Here is a 23350-nt window from a genome sequence, read left to right as displayed (position 1 = left end):
ACACGTGGCATCGACTGGTGTGATCTCTTTAAAATCGGTGTTAAATAGGAAGCTAGCACCATTAGACTCAAGCATAATTCAGCATGAAGACTGGATGATAGAAACATCTTGTTTTCAAAGTAAACGAAATCCCCCTACCAGGACCTCTAACGTTCAGCAGCTGAGTCAGATATTTCCATCAGGAGTTGGTGGGGGCCAAACCCAGAGGTAAAAGGAGGCAGAATATGTGGCTTACTCTCTTCAGGTGGACACAAAAACCTACCTCCAGATGATTGATCACGTTGCTTTGTGTCTGCGGGAGGTGTAAATAAGTAAATTGCTGCTAAAAAACTAAGCTTAACTTAAAAAGTGATGACGTGTGTTTGTGGTGTTTGCAGGTTGTTTCTGCTGCCCCCAAGTGGCTAAGAAAGTGTGTTGTATAGTGTAGTACTGTGCATTCCATTCATTCCCCCTTTTTTTTACCATCAGAATTATTATACTTAAACTACATTATGAAGCTTACGCAATCTGCTTCGGCAATGCTGCATGACCATGAACATATGAATGTGACATAGTGTTTGTGCCCCCCCCCCAACCCGCCTCCCAGTATTTGTGTTGATCAGATTGGGCTGTTTTCTGCTGGTCAGTTCAGAGAGCTGACAGGGAAAGGCTACCATATGGCAAGACAGGAAGGAGGGAGAGAGAGAGAGAACGGGACACACTAAAGGGGAGAGAGACAAGAAATGAGGCGGTTGTAAGAGAGAGAGAGAGAGAGAACGAGAGAGAGAGTGGGAGGGAAGAGAACGTAGGACGTGAGAGGGAGAACGCGAGAGAATAATCAGGAGCAGTGAGAACATGGGGATGACAAAAACAATCCTGAACGGAAACAGGAGTGTAGACCTGGGTGATGATGAGTTACAAGGGTGGGTGAGGCGGGCGAAGGGGGGGTGACTGAGATGAGTGAGAATGAGGGTGAGAGGCAGAGGAGGTGACAGCGCGGGGGGGGGGGGGGGGGGGGGGGGGGGGGGGGGGGTGTTCACTGCTCAGTGATGTGTTATGATCCGACTCCACAAACACACACAAATATATTTGTGTCACTTAGGAGGACACTGCTTTGACTTGTATTTCTTACTTGGAGACTCACAAAGTTGGGAATGTTCTATTCTGTATTTTTTCATAATACAGACAACAGACGTACTTTTCCACATCTTTACCGAGACCTTGGGCCAACACACATTGGTTTATGGTGCAGAAATCAATCTTTAAAAACTAGAATACATTGTTTTGATTTTGAAAAAAGACTTTCAAGCAAATGTTTCACACACAGGTGTAAATTGTGTGGTTGTATGTATGGCTGAATACACATTGATGAGTATTCATGGCTGCAGGACAGGAGCCTATATGAGAGATTGACTGAAAACAAACTAAAGTGCCTGTGTTGATTGTGATACGGGAAAATGTGATTCATTGGTGTTTTTATTAGCTTTTGGGCACATCGTTGAATTTGCTATATTAACCTATTGGCGACAAAGTAATTGTTCAGTGATACATTTGTCGCTGATTTTTGCATTTTCAGGGTTTGTTGACAATTATTACAAAATAGAATATCACCATCCTTAACCTTAAATCCCTAAAACATAATGGTTTACATTGTGAAAAGCATCTTTTGGAGCTGAGTCCCCAATGTGGCTGTAAGAATAGATTTATATCCCCACAATGTGATTAATACACACGCAGAGTCTCTCTCTCTCTCTCTCTCTCTCTCTCTCTCTCTCTCTCTCTCTCTCTCCAGGTCCCTTGCTCGCTCTCCCTCATCCTGGCTCTGTTGCCAAGGCTACCGTACAGCCTCTTGCTGCATATATAGACGAAGCTGCCGCCTGTGGATCTCGGTCTCTCTCCTCCAGGATACTAACAAAAGAAAAAAAAAAACATCAGACTTTTATACCTTTACCTCTCTTCCACACACACATTTTAAACACACACATTTAGATCCTGCCTTTCCAAACCTCGCACCATCCTTTTGCTCGTCGTTGTCCCTCACTGTCAGTCTGCCTCCTTCGCCCATGCAAACACGCTCCCAGACAGAGGAGCAGTAAAGGGATTGGCGTGGTGCTTGGCGCTTGGCTCCTGGGTTTTTGGCTCCGAGGGTGCAGAGCAGCAGATGGCGGTGTGAAGACGGGCTCAGCCAGGTAAGAGGACTTATCCTAACCAGACTTAAGGCTCATGGGCGAGTGACTGTTCCAGCCTCCCTCTCCTCCCTCATGTCTCTCCCTCGTCTCCCCCCTCCGCGGCTGTGCGACATGAGGTGAATACCAATTCCTCAGCAAAGCACCCACGGTTCATATGGCTGCTGCGCTTCTCTGGCTGTAAAAAGGTAGGGATGTGTGATGTAGGCTCTGTATGTGTGTGTGTGTGTGTGTGTGTGTGTGTGTGTGTGTGTGTGTGTGTGTGTGTGTGTGTGTGTGTGTGTGTGTGTGTGTGTGTGTGTGTGTGTGTGTGTGGTTTTTCCTCAGAATATGAAAACAGATCATTTTCCAACAGGTTGGTCCTTTGATGCTGGTAATAACACTTTCATCTATTATTATTCCAAGCTTGATTTCCTCAGCGTTGTATCATGCCTGTGTGACAGTGTGGGAGTTACCAGAGAGAGATGCAACAGTCCACCTCCCTGGGTGATTCATTACTAATCCGTCCAGCTCTGCACTGTGTGGTCCCTCTAGCTCACCGTAGCCATGTACGTGATATGAATGGTATTTTGTCTTATAGCATGAATGACTGCCAGAGAGTGCCATTCCTGCACTGGTGTTTTTGATGCAGTGCAATCGTGTAACACAAGCCTTTGTCACAGGGAATCCAGATTTATCTCCAGCAGCCTGTAAATCAATTCGCTCTGCAGCATATTTCAATTATTTACACAGCACAACTTAGGCTGAATTGTAGGTTTATACGTGTGTTAATGAGATTTCTCTCTGAAATGGCCCTGGAGGTGCTGCTAGAGATTGTATGAGTGTATGTAAACAATGGAGCTGATTGATTATCTGTCTGTGTGATATACTGGAGGAGGCTGCAGGCTCGCTGGGTGTTTCATTTTAAGGTCATTTTGAGCCTATGTGTGTATTAATGTCAAGGTTTTATCTCATATGTGTGTGTGTGTTGGAGAGGACGGCTGATGAGGCAGGTCTCGGCCCCCGTGACTTTATCTCACGTTACCGTCCCATCATCACTTTCAGTAAGAGCTTCCTCTTCCCTCGTCTCCCTGCCACATGAGCTCTTGCAGCAGCAGCACGCTCGATACCTCACTCCTCGTGCACTTCTGTTCACCTGGAAACAGGAAATGCAAAACAAATGCTGAGAATATAGAGTCAGAGTATGGAAGAGCAGATTTGGACACATTATCTCTCCAGACTGGACACTGGAGGCATTAGGAATACCCATTAACTTGGCAGCCAGCTGTTGCCAAAAAGAACAAAACACGTTAATTCCCCCTTGTCCCTATAACTGAGAGCTTTTCCACAACTGCCAGTGATAACAGCCATTCGTGGTCCTGGGACAGAGGCCACAGGTTTGTCGTCTGTTTAAACTCAGCTGGACGTCGGATGCTTTGAATGGACGCAGATCAATGTAAACGATACACACGTACTCCATTTGAAGACTGAGGGGGCGGTGCTTGTAAAGAACCAAAGACAGTAGAATAGACCTTCAGTGTGAAATGTGGCTGAATCAGCTGTCAGGTTTGACTTATTTACCATCAGGCCTGGTTGTGCTTCTGAAAACACCGTGTTCAAATCGAAACCGCTATTGATCCTTGATTTTCTTCTGTTCTTGTCAATCATTCTAATTGTGAATGGGCAGCTTTTCACCACTTACTATGTATTCCATCATTCCAACCATTAGCATTCAGCTTTCAGCCAAATGTTATGGGAGATCCTCGAGTATCCAGAGATGCCAAGTTTGTCATATGAAGCTAAACTGTGAGTGATTTTTTTATAATAATGTGCCAAACAAACAAAGATATTCAATTAAATGGAACTGCATGTCCACGAAAAGGAAAGTGTTGGTTTAATTTTGACAACGTTAACATCATAAAGCTTGAATGAGGAGCTCAGGCTGAATAAATATGAATCTGTAACACAGTGAAGGTGTTACATAATAAAATGTTAACAATCTCAGTGCTCAAAGGGGAAAACTGCCGTCACAACTAAGGACACTAAGGTCATGTCCTCAATATTTTTCTGGCTATGTTGAATGTCAATGGGTATGTTGTATTTTATATTCGGATTCCAGTGTTATCTTTTATCCCTTATTTATAACCTGTGCAACCTTTAGGCCTGAACATTTTATTAATAAATCAAATATACATTTGGAAAAATATGTATTTCTTGTGTCTGGTCAGTATTTCCTGACTCTGTCAGGACACATGACCTTAGTATTTTTTAAAACCTGAGCTTTAGCCCTGGGTACATGTAAGAGAGTTCGCCAACAAGCACTAAGCTGCAGAGGGAAGTGACTGACAAACAAACTTATTTGCTTCAAAGAAGAAAAGCAAAGAGAGGCAGATTTTTTTTAGACAAAGGTGAATATTGTCACTGCTCTCCCAGTGCAGATGTATGTTTGTGTATTTCCTTTTTCATGCTGTGTGTGTATGTGTGTGTGTGTGTGTGTGTGTGTGCCTGCGCACACTACAGTATGTTCGTTGCCACAGCAACCAAAACGCCGACCTCACTGCGTCATTGCTTCAGACAACCTTCACACAAAAAAGAGCTGCTTTTCCTCCCATTCATCCCTCCATCCACTCATCTACCTGCATGTCCATCAAACATTGAAAAAGAGGAAGTACGTTGAACTTTTTACTGTTTTGTCTTATACAACAGTGTGTGTGTGTGTGTGTGTGTGTGTGTGTGTGTGTGTGTGTGTGTACATTGTATGTATGCACGTTGCCATGGCTATGGGCCAGGCTAACTGGCGTCATCACTTCAAAACCACCTTCGCAGCGAGCAAAGAGAGATAGAAAAGGAGTCAAAGCAGCTCCCCTCTGTTCAACACCTGCACTCACACACACACACACGCGCACACACACGCGCACACACACACACACACACACACACACACACACACACACACACACACACACACACACACACACACACACCCACACACACACACACACACACACACACACACACACACACACACACACACACACACACAGAGGCTACTGGTGTGGTCTCATATTCCTCTGAGCTCACCCCACTCGTTCAACAGGGTCCAGTGGAAGAGGAGGAGAGGAGACGAGAGGAGACGCGAGGGAGAAGAGAGCATCTAACGCTTGACTTCATGCATACTGATTCGACTGAGGCAATCTGAATGTGTTTCTGAGGGTGTCTGCTTAGTCTGGCTCAAATCATGCTCTGCCTCCGAGGGAGGGAGAGAGAGGGGGAGAAAATATTGACAGTTTACTGTGTCACCTCAAATCTCCATCCTCCTCTCATGAGAGCACAGCTGGGAGCTGGCTAGGGTGCTACTCTGATCCATCATTAGATGACGCTGGTTTACTAACATTGTCTTAGCGTGACCAGTTGAATTTTGGTCACAAAGTGTCACTGATGGAGCATTTGGGGACAGACTTGGTGTTTGAATTACCTGTAGCTCCTGGTTTTACTCCTAAACACATGAGATGTGTTTGTTTCTTGTCCTTCAGATTCGACTCTGCGGCACAATGGCTGAAAACGGCTGGTTGCCTCACGATGTTGGATTTAACTTGATCATGTGATCTGACTGTTTCCCCCAGTTCCCTGCCATCTATCATAGGTGAGTCATGTGATCCAACGTATATAGTTCTTTTTGACATACCAGTAAGCCAACTGGGAAATCACTCTCTTGTGCCGTGTTGGTTGGAAGTCATTGATGAAAACTCAAGCCAAAGTCAGCTGCCACAATTTTAGCAATCGGCATCACATTCAGACAAAAAGAGATATGTGAGTAAGCAGCACAGCACCACTCACATAAGACCCCGCATTCACACATCCGCACAAACCATGTGGCCGTAATCAGCCAATGTACAAAACACCTTTATTAATGGTTGAAGGACAAAAGAGCGGGGAGGAAAAGGGCTTTGAATACACTGCTGACTGATACAGAGAGGGAGTGTGTGTGTGTGTGTGTGTGTGTGTGTGTTGTTAGATGATAATGCTCAGGACGGATGAGAGGGATGAGAGCCACTCTGTTGCCAAGGCGACGGACAGGGCTGTAAACAAGCTACCCCTGACTCATCTCCCTACAATAGAGGCTCTCGCTCTCTCTCTCTCTCTCTCTCTCTCTCTCTTGCACTCTGTCAAACACACACGCGCACACACACACACACACATGCATTCACACAACAGACTCCAATCTGAGAGAGACAAGAGTATCCGGAGATGAGAGCCACTTCAAGCCGCTTAGCCATACATCTGAATAGACCTGTGGAATAAACATAACTCTCTGTCAAACACAAGTAGCACATCATGAACTGCCGATCAATATGGTCACGAGGGCAGCTGTGGCTCAGAAGACAGAGCGGTTCGTCCACTAACCCAGAAGGTTGGTGGTTCTATCCCGGCTCCTCCATTCCACATGGTGAAGTTTCCTTGAGCAAGACCACCTCAAACTATCCCTAATGGCAAATGTACAATTATTTAAAAAATAACAAAAAGCAGAATCAGAAATAGCTGTGAAAACCTTGTGATGACAAAGAGACGACATGTGAATTACCTTTGTTAAAAAGGAGTCTTGTTTAACAGGGGATCATGACCCGCCGGCTGAGCAGCTCCACCCGTTCCCACACCGAGGACTCCATCTTCCTGAGGCCCGACGAGGACCCGGTATGGCTGGATGAGCCCACCAAGACTGAGAAAATAGGCGACAGAGCTCCAAAAAGAGAGAGACTCCCAGGGCGCAGAGATGGACCTGCGGGGGGCCAAAGCCCACAGGGACAGGAAGTGTTCATGCACAAGGTGTACGCACTCCTGATTGAGATCCACTGCTGGGCTGCACTGTTTGTGGTCTCCCAAGTCACGGTATGTGAATGGACGTAAACTAAGGTGTGAAGTAAAAACTCATTTGTGGAAATCTGCTTTAAAGGTTCAGTGTGTAAGATTTAGGCGAAAGAGGTCTATTGGCAGAAATTGAATATAAAATATTCCTAGTGATGTTTTCACTAGTGTGTTTCATTTAAATTGTACGAACAGTTGTTTTCTTTACCCTAGAATGGGACCTTTATATTTAAATACTTTATATTTACATCAGGAGCGGGTCCTCTCTGCGGAGGCCGCCGTGTTTTTTTTACAGTAGCCCAAACTGGACAAACTAAACACCTTTTGAGTTTTTATGACAACTGAAGCTACCACAGGTTCACTTTCATGTTTGGAAGGGGAGGGTGAGGTGAGGGGTGTTCAACTGCAACATGCAACTTCACCACTAGATGTCACTAAATTCTACACACTGAACCTTTAAATTCGACTATGTGTGTTTTGTTTTTTTTGCCTTGCACCTGCTTTGGTTTCCAGCTCAGCTTGATGACTATAACTAAAAATCCACAGTGCAAAATTAGCCATTCAAATGACAGTTTTAGACTTTTAGGCCACCATCTCCCTTATTCTTACATAGATAGTCTTTTTAAATGTGCGTCATTACATTGTTTTGGGGCTAAGTTGGACACATCGTTAGAATTCCCAAGCTCTTTTCTTCACTGTCTCTGTTGACTTCATGTATGATTCATTCTAGAGAAAAAGAACAGGTGCAGTATTACCATATGTAAAAAATAATACAGCGCCATAAATGCAGCCATGATTATGACAACAGACTGCGTTTGGCCAATTTACATATCTTTCTATGCGAGCGCAGTAGGCCATCTTTTTTTTTCTTCGTCTTCTGTTTGCTTTTCACCTGAGAGCAGCTGCAGCGCTGCCTGATTACCATTGCAGAAGTGACTGGGTGACCGTCTGTGACAATCTGCCTTCCACTCTCCTCCCAGGGGTACTGGGTTTTTTTTGTGCTGGAGGGAAACGGGCCACTCTCCTCCATCTACAAAGCCCTGCAGGTCATTGACTTCTACCTTGGCTTCATCTTGCCCTGTCACCCGATCTTTGGGATGGATGTAAGTGTCACTACTTGACTTTCAGTTTGTTTTCAAAGGATGACCCCAAAGAAAATAATCCCGAAGATGTGATGCATCTGGTGTTGTCTCCGTCTATTTACCTTTTCCTCTCTGTGTCTCTCTGTGGCCAGTCCATGGTGCTGGTGAGTGAGGTGGTGAACGCCCAACAGCACAACTGGATCATCCAGGGCACTGCCGGCGTCGGTGTGGCCATCTGTGTTATCATGGTAAAACTCCTTTTTATGTTAAAGTTGGATTGAAGGCTCTCAGTCTGGATCATTCAAATCTTAACTTGCAGATTGGCTACTTGCTTGTTTATTTACTTGATTTGATGTCTGTTCATATCCTCAGGTCATCCACATGGTGTGTAAGTGGCGTTATGGCACCAGCTTGTGGTCATCGGGTACGGTATCGAGGGACATTGGTGATCGGCGTCAGTCGGTGAGCCGCCAGCCCTCCTTCACCCTGTCTGAGTGGACGGACGCTCAGGAGGATCTGCTGGACCTCGACCTTATCCCCCAGACGCCGGTCTTTGACATCGGCACTGACACCAGGATGGAGGGGGACGCCACCACCCTCACTGTCACGCCTGTGGGGCTTCAAGAGAGGTAAGTAAAGAGAACATGTTAACATTCACATTTTAATTCTGTATCTCCAGGTATCCCTATTCATCTTGTCTGATTCTGCATGTATCATACAGGAGGGGCTCCAACGTCTCCCTGACCTTGGACATGTGTACGCCAGGCTGCACCGAGCCCTACGGCTACGGAGCCCAGCTGTCCCCGAGAGACCAGTCGGCCCAGGAGTATCTGCGACAGGGAACGCACACCCTGACCCCCGCCATGCTCCACACACGGGCCATGGATGACCAGAACCTGCAGGCTGAGTTTTATGTGAGCGCAGCAACAAAAGTTATATCACGCCTACTCACCAGAGAAGATAAACTCTGACACACATAGACACGGCCACAAATGCACAGGCACACAAACACCCAGTAGAACTCTGCACAATCCTTTAAGCCTGCATGTCAGTGGGCGAAGGAAGGGAAGGTGCAGTCATATTTGCATACATAAACCTACAGAGAATACCAGTGTCTGCTGTTTAGAGTGAAGGGCAGCGGTGACTTCATGTCTTTGGATATAATTTCATAATGTTCCGTTGCCTTGGCGAGGAGTTCCCCTCCATTTCTGCAAGGACTGATTGTTGTTGCACCCATTGTTCTGTGTCCATCGGCAGGAAACTCCCATGAACTTTGTGGACCCAAAGGAGTACAACTACCCAGGGCTGGTGAGAAAGAATCGCTACAAAACCATCTTACCCAGTGAGTAAAGCTGCAGCAGCACCACCACCAATCACTAAAAAGAGATCATGACGCTATGAATTTTGTAAGAAGCTTTTTTTATGCTGCTACTCTTTAATAATTTCACACACTCATCTTCTATTTATCCCAGATGTGTTTGGGAATGGTCGGTGTATGTGCACCAGATATTTGACATTCACACAAAAATACATTGTTATAAAACAAAGCTGTAATACAATATGTAGGCATAATTATTCCATTCTCCTTATAAAATTACAATCCATCTCCATTTCTCATGGTAATCTCGTACTCTCCATCTGCAGATACACACAGCAGAGTGAAACTGAATTCAATGGATGAAGAGGATTTCCTCACAACCTACATAAATGCTAATTATCTCAACGTAAGTGAAACCATGTGTATCTTGCCCCAGCTCTGCAGCCGCTATCACTCTATTTGTTCTCAATGGCTCTGACCTCATGTGCTCCGTTTCTCCTGTTCACACACACTGGAGACATAAAGCATAACTGTATATCATAAGCTCATGTGTGTGTGTGTGTGTGCAGGGATATGGGGGTGAGGAGCGTGCATACATCGCCACCCAGGGTCCCACCGTGAACACAGTGGGGGATTTCTGGCGGATGGTGTGGCAAGAGAGAACCCCGATCATAGTGATGATCACCAACCTGGAGGAGAAGAATGAGGTCAGTGTGTTGAAAAGCAATGATGATGATGATGATGATGATGATGATGATGATGATGATGATGATGATGCATTATTGAATAAATGTACAGATATGCTAATAAAGATAATGGTAATTAGTAAAAGCATCCACCTGTGGGTCCATTGTCCTGCAGAAATGTGCAGAGTACTGGCCCGAGGAGACTGTGAGCCATGAGGGCATCGAGATCACTGTCGTCACGGTAACCCAGGAGGATGACTACAGTCTGAGGGTGTTCACGCTGAAGGTAAAACATGAAATCAGTTAGTGTGTCACACAATGAATGTTTATTTATTGCTCAAATCAATAAGTTAAAGACAAAATCAACATGTTAACATATGGCAATATACTGATATTTAGCAGGTGTAATATTTACCTTGTTGACATTTCCACTTGTGTTTTATCATACTGCCCTAAACATAAAGTACATTTGTTCAAAACACTGTCAGTAGTTTTGGTCATAAATCAAAGTACTGCACAAATAAATATTTAAATGTGACCTGGTGATGGCGCTAGAAGAAAAGTTCTGACAGGAACTGGTATGTGTCACCAAAGTTCATGTGAATCCATCCAATAATTGTTCAGACATTTTTCTCAAAACCACAAACATGAACCTACAGTTGGTGATGGAGAGAAAGACATGAGATTAACAGTCATTTTATATATAAATGTAGTTTATACAATAGGCCTATATAAATATGTCTTTAATTTTTTTTATTCCATTAACTTCCATTGTATTTGGTTGAAGTATGTGAAAGCACTTCACACCTCTCAAGAACGTGTGTGAACCAAACCTTTAACACACATTGGATCAGCTGCTGTCATCTGCAGTTTATCTGTTCACAACGTCGGCCTGAGCCTGTGTCAAGACACTGTCCACACAACTGAGCTCAACACAAATATGAAACCACATAACAAAAACATGACGGGAAGATTTGTCTGCCATCACACAAGATTGTGATCTTAGGTTCTCAAGATACAAAGTAAACACAACTGGGTTTTTATTGCCAAAGTAAATGTTTTGACGAGACTTTTTCATCAGACTGTCGAGGCACATTGACAGTCTCACCGTGATGTTGACTCAATGTTCGGATCCGGCTCCACTTTCCAGTTCCATTCATGTGTTCATGATGGCTGCTTCATATTTAATTTGGGTTCATGGTGACATTGGCACTCAGCGAGCCAAACATGATAATTCAGTAAATGCAGCCTGCGACTGATTACTAAGCACCAGGGGATCATTACATTACTGTGCTGTGAGTTAAAAGCTTGTTGTTTATTCAACTCCACTGGTTTATGTTGTTTATCGGTAGCATTAATGATTATTGTCAGACGGACTCTCGGGGAACGGAGGCAGATGATGGATTCGGTTATGTCCAGTATAGACAAGTGAAAAAGAGACATCAGCTTTTTCTTTAAACACTCTCTCTTTTGTCTTGCTCTGCATTCATAGTTGTCGTAGCAACAAACACCAAGGTAACGATTTAGATGTAAACGCAGAGCAACGGGCTGATGATCAAAACGCACCCTCGGCCTGTTTGTGTCATGTGTGCACAACATGATGGCGTCTACGTTTCATGCCTGTCTGTGTGTTTGCACCAGTGTGGCGGGGAGGAGCGCAGCCTGCGGCAGTACTGGTACACGTCGTGGCCTGATCAGAAGACCCCGGACAAGGCTCCACCGCTGCTGGAACTGGTACAAGAGGTGGAAAGAGCCAGAGAGGAAGCCCCGCCCTCCAGTGGCCCTATAATTGTCCACTGCAGGTATGAAAGTGGCTCATAATGTGATATAAGGTGCAATAGTTCATGTTAAATACATTCGATATGTGGCTCGAATCAAAAGGCCTCTAATAAACCCTTGTTGATAATATGAGTACATAAGGGGAAATTGCTGCTGTTTTCACGATAGAAACCACTTGGCAGTCTGTCTGCAAGCAAAGCATTTGCCCACTTCCAATCCTCCGCTGTCTGATTTCCTCAGGGAGGATTTGGCACCAATCTGATTGGTGGTATCAGTGCTAATCAATACATTGATCCATCTATTTTCTTCTTCTTTACTCCACCCTCCTCCATCCCGTCACCCCTCCAACGTTCCCCCCCCCAACAGTGCTGGAATTGGTCGAACCGGCTGCTTCATCGCCACCTCCATCCTGTGCAAGCAGCTGAGGACCGAGGGTGTGGTCGACATCCTGAGAACCACCTGCCAGCTCCGTCTGGACAGGTGAGATAATGATAGACTGTTTCCATTCTCACGTCTATAGCTCTTGGCGTAAAAGCCCAAGTGACGTTGTTTGAGATTATTTTCTTCCAAATTACAAGATAGTTCTCTGTGGGCTTTACCACAAAATTAAAAGTTAGTGAAAATTAATATATATGAACAACTGTCAACATCCGTAACAAGTCAAGGTGGAATCTAATAACAGCTGGTGTGATAACAATAAACTAATACTTTTATAACTTTATTTGTAAGGTTCAATTCATGAACTAGAATGACATTCAATGTCACCACCAACACTCACCTTATGAAACGACATTTACATGAGCTATATCTGGATTTCTATTTGGATCTGCACTACACCACACACTCATAAATATCAGTTTCAGATCCACACCAAAATGTAATGGGTTCTTCTCTGACCCACACCGCACCCTGTCACCAATTTTCATGGTAATCTGTCCATGTTAATTGCGTAATCCTGCTAAACAACAAACAAACAACCAGATAAATCATAGATGAAAAAATAACCACCTGTTGCAAAGTGCTTCACAGAACAGCAGTTAAAAGCATTTATGATAAAACAATAGAGATAAAATGAAATCGAATATAAACAGTTGGTTAAGACAAAATCAATCAGGATAAAACAGATACCAGGTAAAACACTTCAGGAAAAAGCAGCATATCAAATAAATAAAACAGATTTAAGACAGCAGCAGAAGACAAAGACAACCATTGGATAAAAACATGTCAGAATGGTCTTAATATTTCTGTTGAAAATGTTAATAGATTTAGAGTGACAAAGTTCATGTTCTCTGTATATTAAGAACAGTTTTCACAAGAGTGTTAATGATGCAAATATTTCATATTTAGGCTGTAGAACCCTAAACTCACCATCATTCATATTACTATTTGATTTGTCATAGTTGGAAAAGCAGAGGTTCACCTCAATAGCATAATGTGAGGATATTACTCCAGTGGGCCATCATGCACAGTAGCTTTCCCCTGACACGTGCACATCTACGTGGAGAGCAGCCATTACTAATGTTAGTAACATGCGTGTTTGCTGAGTCACAACGTCTATTGTGTTGCATGACCTGTTTGAGAACACGTGATGAACACTTTATTCTTCCCTGCGGCTGGTGACCCAGTTTTATTTCTATATAGGTACAAAATATTTTAAGAGCAAATTCAGTGCATGATGCATAGGTGTAGATTTGACTACAATTAAGATAAGCAGCTAGTTACAATCAGAATGGTTCAGCACATTCAACTGTTGTGTAAAGGTGAAAAATAAAAAATAAATCCAGGATCTGCGACCTTAATTGACCTTTAATTTGAAATCCAGCCAAATGTTTACACATTTAATCGAAACCGTGAAAATCAACCCCAGGATCACATTAAAGGAAAAGTCAGAGGATCATGAAGGTTAATTCATTCTTGGGGGGGACATGAATGTCTGTGCAAAATTTACTGGTATTGCATTCATTAGTTGATAAGATATTTCAGCCTGGACTAAATTGGTGGACTCTCTTTCTATCTGAATGATTGTATTTGTCTTTCCGTAACAGGGGCGGGATGATCCAGACGGGTGAGCAGTACCAGTTCGTGCATCATGTCCTCAGCCTGTACGAGAAGCAGCTGTCTCACACTGCTGAGGAGTAGTAGAGTGAGCGCTACAGCCAGACCGAGACACACCACTGTACACTGTACCGCCTCTGGTGGTATGCACCACTGTACCTATAGCGTCATCTCAATCTCACCCTTTAACAAGTCCAAACCATGGTAATCTCTTCACCCCACACAGGACTGAAAGGCTGACAGGAAATCGTGTTGTGTGTCTTTGAGCAGGACAGACATTAGGAAGGTGGGATTTCAGACAGTCCTCCAAAAATTCTAATCACACACTTCAGTGTTATTGATCCACACAGTCCTGGAGAGTCACAGCAGTCAGGCCCATAATCAAAGCCTGTGCTCATGACATCATTTCATCTGCACTGCTAAGGTTTTTTAAAATGTATTAATCATATCACTCAGACATCAAGGCCTTGTTTAGTTATTTGTGTGACTTAGCCCCTCACACACTGTATGTACAGATATCATCACGGTTCAACTGGAGCTGAAGATCACCTGCAGTGGCGTAAATTCAAGTTTCAGTCCCCGAAGTCAGTAAAAAGGGCCCTTCACTGTACAAGTGCCAGCATAAACGAGATATAGGGAAATTATCAAATGCCAGCCCTATATTTATCTCTATATAGATTCAAAAAATTCATTTTAGATATAGGTTATGTGACATCTGGCTTTCTCTTCACGGACTCGACTTCACGACTCATTGAATTTTAATGTAAAAAATCATCACACAAGGCCCGTTTCCACTTTTGATGCATTCAGGAGCCGCCTCATCTTAAGGTTGCATGGTGCTAAGTGTTCATTAAAGGCATGTGCAATGTTATGGAACATAGGAATGTATAACAATTAGGTTATTGATTAACTAATCAGGATATCTGTGCAATCTAAGATATTACAGTTTTTTCCATTCTGCCTGTGCAGTCCTCACGGCCCATGATGTTTACAGTCAACAACTCCTGCATTACGGCCACATAGATGTACATCCAGAGGCGTCACAGAGCCGGCGACACCAAGGGGGGGGGGGGGAGGCCAGGAATAGAATCAGGCCATCAGAAAAATCAATGCAGACCTCTGGAGACTCTCTCACACACACACACACACACACACAAACAGGAGAATAAAGCAAAACGGTGCATTAAAAATAGGCACAACAAATGGATTTTCATATACAATTTAACTTTCTTGTACATTTTCCATGACTATCAAGACGCTTCCCATCCTCTAAGTAACCACGCTCTGTGACACCTCTGCTTCCAACAGTAGCTTGAACACATCCGTGACGTACGAAGCCCATGATTGTTGTATAGACAGGCCAGGCCTCCTCTGTATGAAGCACAATAGACCAACTAAGGTTGTCTCTCTGATGTTCAGCTGTAAAAGTTCTTTTTATCTGTGTCGTGTTTTCGGTTGTGTTGGGTTTTAATGGATTGCATGTGCTGTATGGGACTCCATAGGTCCACAATCAAAGCGACGTGATTGGTTGTCCTGCTTTTCGTTGTGTAAAAGGGTTTAATTGCCTAATATTATTATTATTGCTTGCTCTCGGCCAATGCTTTTGATACAGTTTGCTTTTGTGAAACCAACCAGAGATATTTTTAGAACATTTTGATACAATCCTTTCGAGTAGATGCCTTGTGTATATTTCCGTTTACACCATGATGGAATGTAGCTCATACTGTGGATCAAACCATTGGTTTCTATTGCAACATTTGACAGAACAAAATGTGACGACTACCTAAGTTACCTTACAGTACGGAGAATAAGTAGGTTACGTTCAGTCCTCAGTATTATTTATTTTTCGCCGTCAGGCTTTGCTTTAATATGCTTTGCTTTCTGTGTATGTTTTTATCGTTTTTCTTGGAGAATTTTACCTCAGACTGAGTTTCTACGCAGTCCCCACTCGAGTCCACCTGTGACTGTAGGCCACTCTCAGTTGACGACACAAGAAATAATTGCTATGTGTAAGGCAGCTAAAACAGTGAAAACAGTTTTCTATGTAACACAAATCGAACAACTTCTGTCTTAGACTTTAAAATGCATCAGATACAACAGTTGTGGACATTATCAGAGGATGGAATTAATTGTGTGGGCTCGGACCAATTTACAAACATCAAATCAACTAGCAAATTAAACTGCCAAAATAACCTTTTCCAGGACTGAGATCAAGACGAAAAGCTGCAGACTATTGTCAGATATTTGACGTAATCCTCTGATAATGTCCAGTGTACTTTGACTGTGAAGCTTTTACTTTGAGTGCTTGTTTTCAGCGCTTACCTGGTCCTCCTCTGACACTCGAACTGGGGGCGACGACACACGACAAACAGGCAGACATACAACCAACCAGCAATCAGTATTCCTCTCCTCTGCTACAGTATTGCTTTACGTTGTGAGTTTTTGCATCCAAATAAAGGTAGATTTTCATGAATCTGTGTTGTTGTCTCAACTTATTCTCGGGCGGCTGTTCTCCCGCTATCCAGAGGGTCAGTGGTTCGATTCCCTGCCTTTGGGCAAGATACTGAACCCCAAATTGCCTGCGGAGTGAATGGTGTGGAGTAGAACAAGTGCTGCGTACAGAAGCAATGGGAGTGTGAATGGATGAATACGACTTGTACAGTAAAGCACTTTGAGTGATGGATATTACTGGAAAAGTGTCCAAATACAGCCGTTAACCATCTATGAACACACACACATGATTAGTATGAATGACATCTACCCCATAATCACCCTGCTGTAAAAAAAATTATCATTTTGCAGCACAGAGTGCAGTTCAACATCTGTACCACTAGGTGTCAGTATATACGACCTTATCACACACAGCTCCATCACCCTGCATTCATCTGCCCACACACACTATCGCACTGATGCACAGCAGCAGAACAAAGGCTTTCAATCAAACAAAAGACAACTGATGATGCTGAAGTCAAACACCTACTTACTACAGCTTTTATTATTCAGTGGATGGTAAGAATGGGATAGTGATGAATCAATGTTTTCCACTGTATGTCTTGAAACATCTATTTCTTTTGAAACCTCTATAGTCCAGCCTCACACTGTGTTTTCACTTATGTTTTGCTCTCAGGACTGTGTGAGCTGCACAGACGAGGCTTGACTGGCATCTTTCTTGCCCCCCTGTTGGCCCTGTTGTTTGAAATTATATGTATTTGTCTTTCTTCTTCGGTGACGGCTTTCCCCAATTTATACCTAATTAGCCAGGCTAACTGAAAATACTGTGTGGGCGTGCAGAGCCTTTAATTCATAATAATAATTATCAAAAATATCAATCATTGTCAGCATGTCTGCCCCAGCTTGCAAATTCAGTCTGAAACAAGCAGTGGGTCTCGTTTTGATATTGTTGTTTTTATTTATTATTTCTTTCTTACCTTTTGTATTTAAACTGTGCAGCAGCTGCAATCGCAATATAGAATCTTACTACTTTTGAAAAATATCATTTTTATGGTTTATGTTTGTCATGTGGCTATTTTAGCCATATGGTGATTTGGGGTAGAAAACATCATAGATTTTCATATACAACATACTCAAAATTTAAATAATAAATGCATGTCATTCAAATAAAAGAAGCTTAACCTAAAGGTTCATTGTGTAAGATTAAGGCGAAAGGGATCTATTGGCAGAGATAAAATATAAAATAATCCTATATGTTTTCACTAGTTTGTGATCATCTAAATTGTAAGATATTATTTTCTTTACTCTAGAATGGACTGAAGTGAGGGGTATTCAGCTGCAACATGCAATATCACCACTAGATGTCACTAAATCTTACACACTGAACCTTTAATTTTATTTCAATCACCAAGTTGCTGGACTGCAAAGGCTTTGTTGCGATATTGGTGAGAAAATCTGATTTCTGATGTCTTTAAAGCAATCTTTGTGAAACGGGTAAAAATCCAAAGCATTGTTCTACTAAGTGATCATGACAACAAATAGAGGGATAGATAGATAGATAGATAGATAGATAGATAGATAGATAGATAGATAGGTTGTATAATAATAATATATCATATTATTATCAGAAGAGTTATCTGGGCCATTTTCAATTCCAAGTGCGTCTCCTTTAAAAAAAGAAAAAAAAAAAACTGTCCCTTTAATCTGCAGGATCAGAGCGCTGACGTCACCCAGCCCCTGAGCCGTGTGCGCTGATTGGCTGGAGGTGACGTCAACCCCTCGCTCTCTCTCTCTCGCCCTCTCTCTCTCTCTCGCTATGACCTCATCGCTTCAGTTCATCAAAGTGCACCTTCTGTAGCCCCCCCCCCCGCTCCTCTTCCTTCAGACAAACTACCCCGGTTTAACTTTAACTTTAACTTAGCACGAGCTAACTCAACCCTGCACGAGCCAAACCAAAGAGGAGCCGGTGTGTGTGTGTTTGTTGCCGCGCGTTCATGTGTCGTGTGTGTGTGTGTTCGGTTCCCCTCGCGCTGTCACCGTCCGTCAGCTGCACCGCCCCCCTCCTCCTCCTCCTGGACCCCAGGTAAACACCGGGCTCATGAAGACCCCCCCGCCCCCCCCTCTCCACACACTCATGGAGGCCCGCTGAATAACACGCAGCAGCCGCGTGGAGCCGTAGGTGAGTGGGTGGGTGTGCGTGTGTGTGTGTGTGAGTGTGTGTACGTATCGATTCGTAGATTTGCCTTTTAATCAAGTGCGTTGCTATCCACGGAGCTAGCTCACTTTAGCGCCCCCCCCCCCCCCCTCCTCGTGCCCCGCTGCGGCAGAGAGACTTGTCAGGCGCGCACCCCCCCCCCCCCCTCCCCCTCTCTCCGTGGTGCGCGCTCGTCTTATGGGAATTAAACCCGTCCGAGCTGAACTCATCCATCCTTTTTTTTTTTATTTCTTTTTTTTATTTGATTTCTGTGCAAACACCCCTCCTGTGTCCGTCCAGCCATTTTAAAGGTACGTACAGAAAAACGCGTTCCTCTTCGTCCCTTTGCGTCGCTGCGCTCTTTTTTCTTTTTTTATAATAACCATCGCGATCAATGGAGAGTTTTCATTTTCGCATGCGGTCACATCCACGCGTCACAACAACACGGGGGCAGGTTTCCCACTAAAACAACGCGACCCCCCTATCCCCCCTCCAGCCCCGGTGACTTTGTGCTTTAACGTTGCTCGATGCTGATCTCGTGTTCAGCGCGTTCTGTTCTTATTTCTAATCCAGGTCGGTTTGTTCTAGTGCGCTGCGGCCGCTCAGCCTCCATCATTGTTATTAACGTTATCAAACAGGCCGCGGTGTCACGTCTATCTCTTTGTGTGCAGCATCGCTTCACCGGCCATGTTCAGCTCCTGAGGAACGATTTGTGTTCACTTAATACACATTTATATTTTATTATTATTATTGTGTTAAGTATGCAAGTATTTGTATTGTTGGTGTCAGTCATTGTTGTTATGGGGTAGTCCCGTGTTGTTATATGACCCCAGAGTGTGCAGCAGAGTATTGATCATGCAGAGGACAACACAAGGCTTTATACCTGGTAATGTTATTTACAGTGTGATTATGCTTCTGCTCCACCAGGGCCAATCAGGAATTGATTTTATTTTCAAAATTACGCCATCACCACTCACGTTGCACTGTTTATTTTCGTATGCACACTGGGGTTCACTGTCTGCCAGTTTTGCAAGAAACACCAGGCTTGTCTACAAAGTACAAACACATTTATACACACATTGGGTGACACATTCACATATTCACTAGAATCCATAAACAGTTGTTTTTAAGGGTAATGCATGAGCTTGAGTCCGGTAAACACTGGGTGAAGGTGTTATTATCTGGAGACCTAAACTGTAATGATACCAGTAAGTGATGAGACATGTGAGCAGATCTGTTGGGTTGGGCCACTCTCGATGTTGTTTATTTAACTTTTTTTTAAACACAAATTGGAAAGAATTTTCTTGTTCCAGCTTCCAACTTGCTTTTCAAAGCTTTAAGTTAATATCTTTATGCTTAAAAATATTAAGCATTATGCTTATTGAGTTTTTCTTTTAACAGACTATAGAATTTATGTATATGTGTACAAAACTAAGTGGAGACCAATGGCAATAACCAATTAATAGGAATTAATAGGAAGCAACAATTCAAATAACATAGTCATGAAAAAGACGTATAGATAGACAATAGAACATAATCTGCAAATTAAAATTATTATTAGTAAATAGGTCTGGAAGATGAGGCCAAAAAATTCATATCAGTCAATGAAAAAAATTAGCATATTATTATTTTATTTATTTAAAGACTGATTCTTGCTCCTTGGTGACAGTTGTGGTTTAAAACTCTTTATGTGCAGCAAAATATCAATTATGTTCTATATCTAACCGCTTTGGTTGTACAATGCATTAGCGATGTATGTTGACATACTTACAATATAATGATTATTATTTATATAATTTTATTGCCCAGACCTAGTTACAACTAGTGACATAATTTGTCTTGAAATGAAGGGAAGTGTGAGGGAAGTGGGTTAGACATAATTGAATCCGACTTGTTATCTAATATTCAGGAATCAGCGACGCTGTCCTCCCCCAGCGCTGAACCTTTCTGTTGTGTCTTAAAGTGTAAATGACACATGAACTCTCTGAAGAGGCCGACGGAGCAGATGATAACCGCTTGTGACGGAGCTTGTGGGACAGACGAGCGGCTGTGAGACGCTCCGATGATGTCATTGTTTGTGGTCTAAACAAAACCTCCCCTGCCTCTCATTGTATGGAACTAAGAGCCGTTTTTTTGTGTCGGCCCAGTCGAGGCTGTGGCCACAGGTGACGTTATGCACAGAGTTAATGAATAACCTGTATGGTATTACATCAGCGTTGGTCGCCCTCCAGTTGCTCCCTTTGTGTTTGCCTGATATGGCGTTATTGAGCTGGCCCATCATGCTTTGCTCCTGGTTTTATATGAATGGGCTCATGAACGTGTCTGTGTGGATTATCTGTTCTATGGATAACAAAGTAGTTACTTCTTCAGATTTATATTAGTGATGCAGTACAAAGAAGTCTTTTTATTATTAGAATGTTTGTTATCAGCTGAAAAGAGAGTAAAGTCTGTAGATGATTAAGGTGTCTGTATTTTACTCGACACTCCCTGCAGGGGTAAATTTACGTAGCTCTGGGATTTCCTCTTTCCTAGGAAGCCCAGTGCTGAGGTCATGTTTCAACGCGCCTCTATATCCCTACATTAATGGTATTCATGTTGATTATTAATTTATCTGTGGAATCATTTTGCTCATCGTATAATAAGATAACAATCATCTAATCAGCTAGTGTTTAAACCTGCTTTTTTTGTAGTTATGGGCAGAGTAGACATGAAATAATAAAACACATAATTTATACTTTTTCTTTGATTTCATCTGCTTTTACAATCTGTATAAATGGGGGTTTATTCACCAGGTGCCTTTGCATACATGGTTCTTATGGTTTTAATGACACACAAATTAATTTTGCAGTAGCTTTCCCAAACGAGATGATAAAAATATCCTTTAAAATTGACCAGTCAATCTGGTTCTTCTGCCTTCTTCCAGGAGTCAAGGTGTAACTGCATTTTTTTCGACTTGAAAGAGGCGCCCAACCTTGTTTGGCTACATCTTTGAACCTGTATGTTAGCACTGTATTTTTGGAATGGAGATCAGAAGGATGTAGTTTTCCAACCATCTCAGGACATAGACGGAAAAAGTGATGCTCAATTTTCTGTCTCAGACGAGAGAGAAAAATGGGCCAAACTGAGACAGCAGAACAAATCAGTATTTTATCTTTTACATAACTTAAACAAAGGAATCTCCTGAGGGGAACATGATAACTTCAGCCCAGTCACTCAGCTCAAGTTGTCACAATCTATTGTTCATGTGTCTGCACCATTGTCAGTTTTAGCTCTCGCCACTCTTTCATCCTCCATCCAGCATCAGCACCAGTAGCATCTCATCACCCTCCCCGTGCCCCCTGATCGCCCCAACAGTGCTGTTTCTATGGTAACAACAGAATCTGCTCCGGGCCTGTTCACGCTGTCTCTGTCTCTCTGCTTTCTCTCCTTCTCGCCTTGTTTTTCCTCCGTGCAGCCGGAGCCTCACAGCGAGCTCCTGGCTGCTGCCTGTTCTAGTTGTTTGTTTTTGCTCCTTATTGTTCCTGCCTGGATGCAAGATGGAGGAAGACGGATGGTTTTGTGTAAGGGGACGGTTTGTGCTGAGTAAACTCTCTGTGGCTGCTGCTGCCTGTGTCTCCTATCCATCATGCCGCTCTCCCCCTGTCGCCGCTCTTCCATATCCCCCTCTTCTGCGCACAAACAGGTTCCACCGAGCGAGGTTACCGTAGGATTATTATTGTCTGGCGGCACAGAACGATGCAGAGCACCAGCACCCACCCCCCTTCTCACTACCACCACCACCGCCACACATGTAAACCTGCACACTCCTCCCCTTCCCATCCCTGCTCACTGCAAAGAAAGAGAGTGATAGAGAGGGGAAGGATTCAGAGAGAAAACGTGCGAGAGGCAGGGCGAGTGGCGGAGCAGTCGCCATTAGACATTTGCAGTGTCAGATGTTGTGCTCGGCACCAAGGAAAGGGGCAAAATATAAGAGGGAGAGAAAGATTCAGACCCCTGGAAGCTGTGTTGTTAGCCACTCGGCTAAAGGGCTCGGCACCATATAAGGTATGGTATAACAGGTGATGGGGCAGGTCGTAATGTGGCAGCCGCTGTTTGTGTTGGGGGAGCGCTGACATTGCAGCAAGGCTTAGTACTTGTGCAGAATGGCTGCTGGGGTGTGCATGATGGGAAAAGTGAAGGAATGTCACCAAGTTAGTGTGATGTGTTTTTTTTAAATTTATTTGTCTGTGTATCTTTTTTAAGATGGAATTTAAGAGACATACACAAGTCCTTCAGTTATCATTGATTTTTTATATAATTCTGTATTTATGTAAACAAGAATTTGTTTTTTTTTGTCTGCTTACTCGTGTCTTGCACACACCTGTGTTTTTCTGATGCAGCAGCAGTGTGGCTATGTTTACATTTGCTAGTTAGTTGCTCCTCTCCATCCAGACTTCCCTCCATGTTTCTGTGCTGCTTCCCTTGCATCAGGCACGTTGCCAGGCAGCAGGAGCATGTGTACGTGTATGTTCAGGTTTGGCCAGCAGCCTGGAGGACTCAGTGTATGTGACAGAACATGACTATTTTGAGAATCTGTGGCGGAATGACGCTGTTTGTCACATTTCATTCCACATCATCGACTCCGCATCTGTGTCTCAAAAGTGATGCTTTTGTCTGCAAGTTTTTGTGATCAGCCAATTTTATATGAGGACTTAAAGCGATTTTATCATTCCCTTTTTCCTCGGCCACTCCACTCCTCCCTCATTCTTGCAAACAGTGATGTTCTCTTCATCTCTTGT

General features: G+C 43.4%; 2 protein-coding genes across 7 annotated transcripts in view; both read left to right on the top strand.

Annotated features, from left to right (window-relative positions):
* The first annotated feature begins 1797 nt into the window (after nt 1-1797).
* Nucleotides 1798-16400, top strand: ptpn5 (protein tyrosine phosphatase non-receptor type 5). Of its 3 annotated transcripts, XM_034587081.1 has the most exons (15): nt 1798-2168; nt 2304-2353; nt 5678-5787; nt 6756-7031; nt 7988-8110; nt 8242-8337; nt 8462-8718; nt 8811-9003; nt 9347-9431; nt 9734-9813; nt 9977-10114; nt 10269-10379; nt 11735-11895; nt 12239-12352; nt 13918-16400. In XM_034587081.1, the coding sequence occupies exons 4-15, from the start codon at nt 6762-6764 to the stop codon at nt 14009-14011; spliced, it is 1722 nt and encodes a 573-aa protein (XP_034442972.1). In that variant the 5' UTR covers nt 1798-2168; nt 2304-2353; nt 5678-5787; nt 6756-6761; the 3' UTR covers nt 14012-16400. The 3 variants fall into 3 exon arrangements, with proteins under 3 accessions (XP_034442972.1, XP_034442970.1, XP_034442971.1); XM_034587079.1 differs by lacking the exon at nt 2304-2353; XM_034587080.1 differs by lacking the exon at nt 1798-2168 and having other exon boundaries at nt 2187-2353.
* A 1998-nt stretch (nt 16401-18398) lies between these two features.
* Nucleotides 18399-23350, top strand: part of dusp8a (dual specificity phosphatase 8a) — a 44145-nt gene continuing 39193 nt past the window's right edge. Inside the window, exon 1 of one of the 4 annotated variants that reach the window (XM_034587074.1) lies at nt 18399-18557. The gene's annotated coding sequence lies outside the window, so the exon portion shown is untranslated. Of the gene's footprint in view, nt 18566-18738; nt 18884-22183; nt 22617-23350 lie in introns of those variants that run through there. The other 3 variants (XM_034587077.1, XM_034587076.1, XM_034587073.1) reach the window with 3 other exon arrangements.

The sequence above is a fragment of the Hippoglossus hippoglossus genome, chromosome 6, assembly GCF_009819705.1.
Source record: "Hippoglossus hippoglossus isolate fHipHip1 chromosome 6, fHipHip1.pri, whole genome shotgun sequence".
Lineage (NCBI taxonomy): Eukaryota > Metazoa > Chordata > Actinopteri > Pleuronectiformes > Pleuronectidae > Hippoglossus > Hippoglossus hippoglossus.
This window is presented reverse-complemented; position numbering and strand designations above follow the sequence as displayed.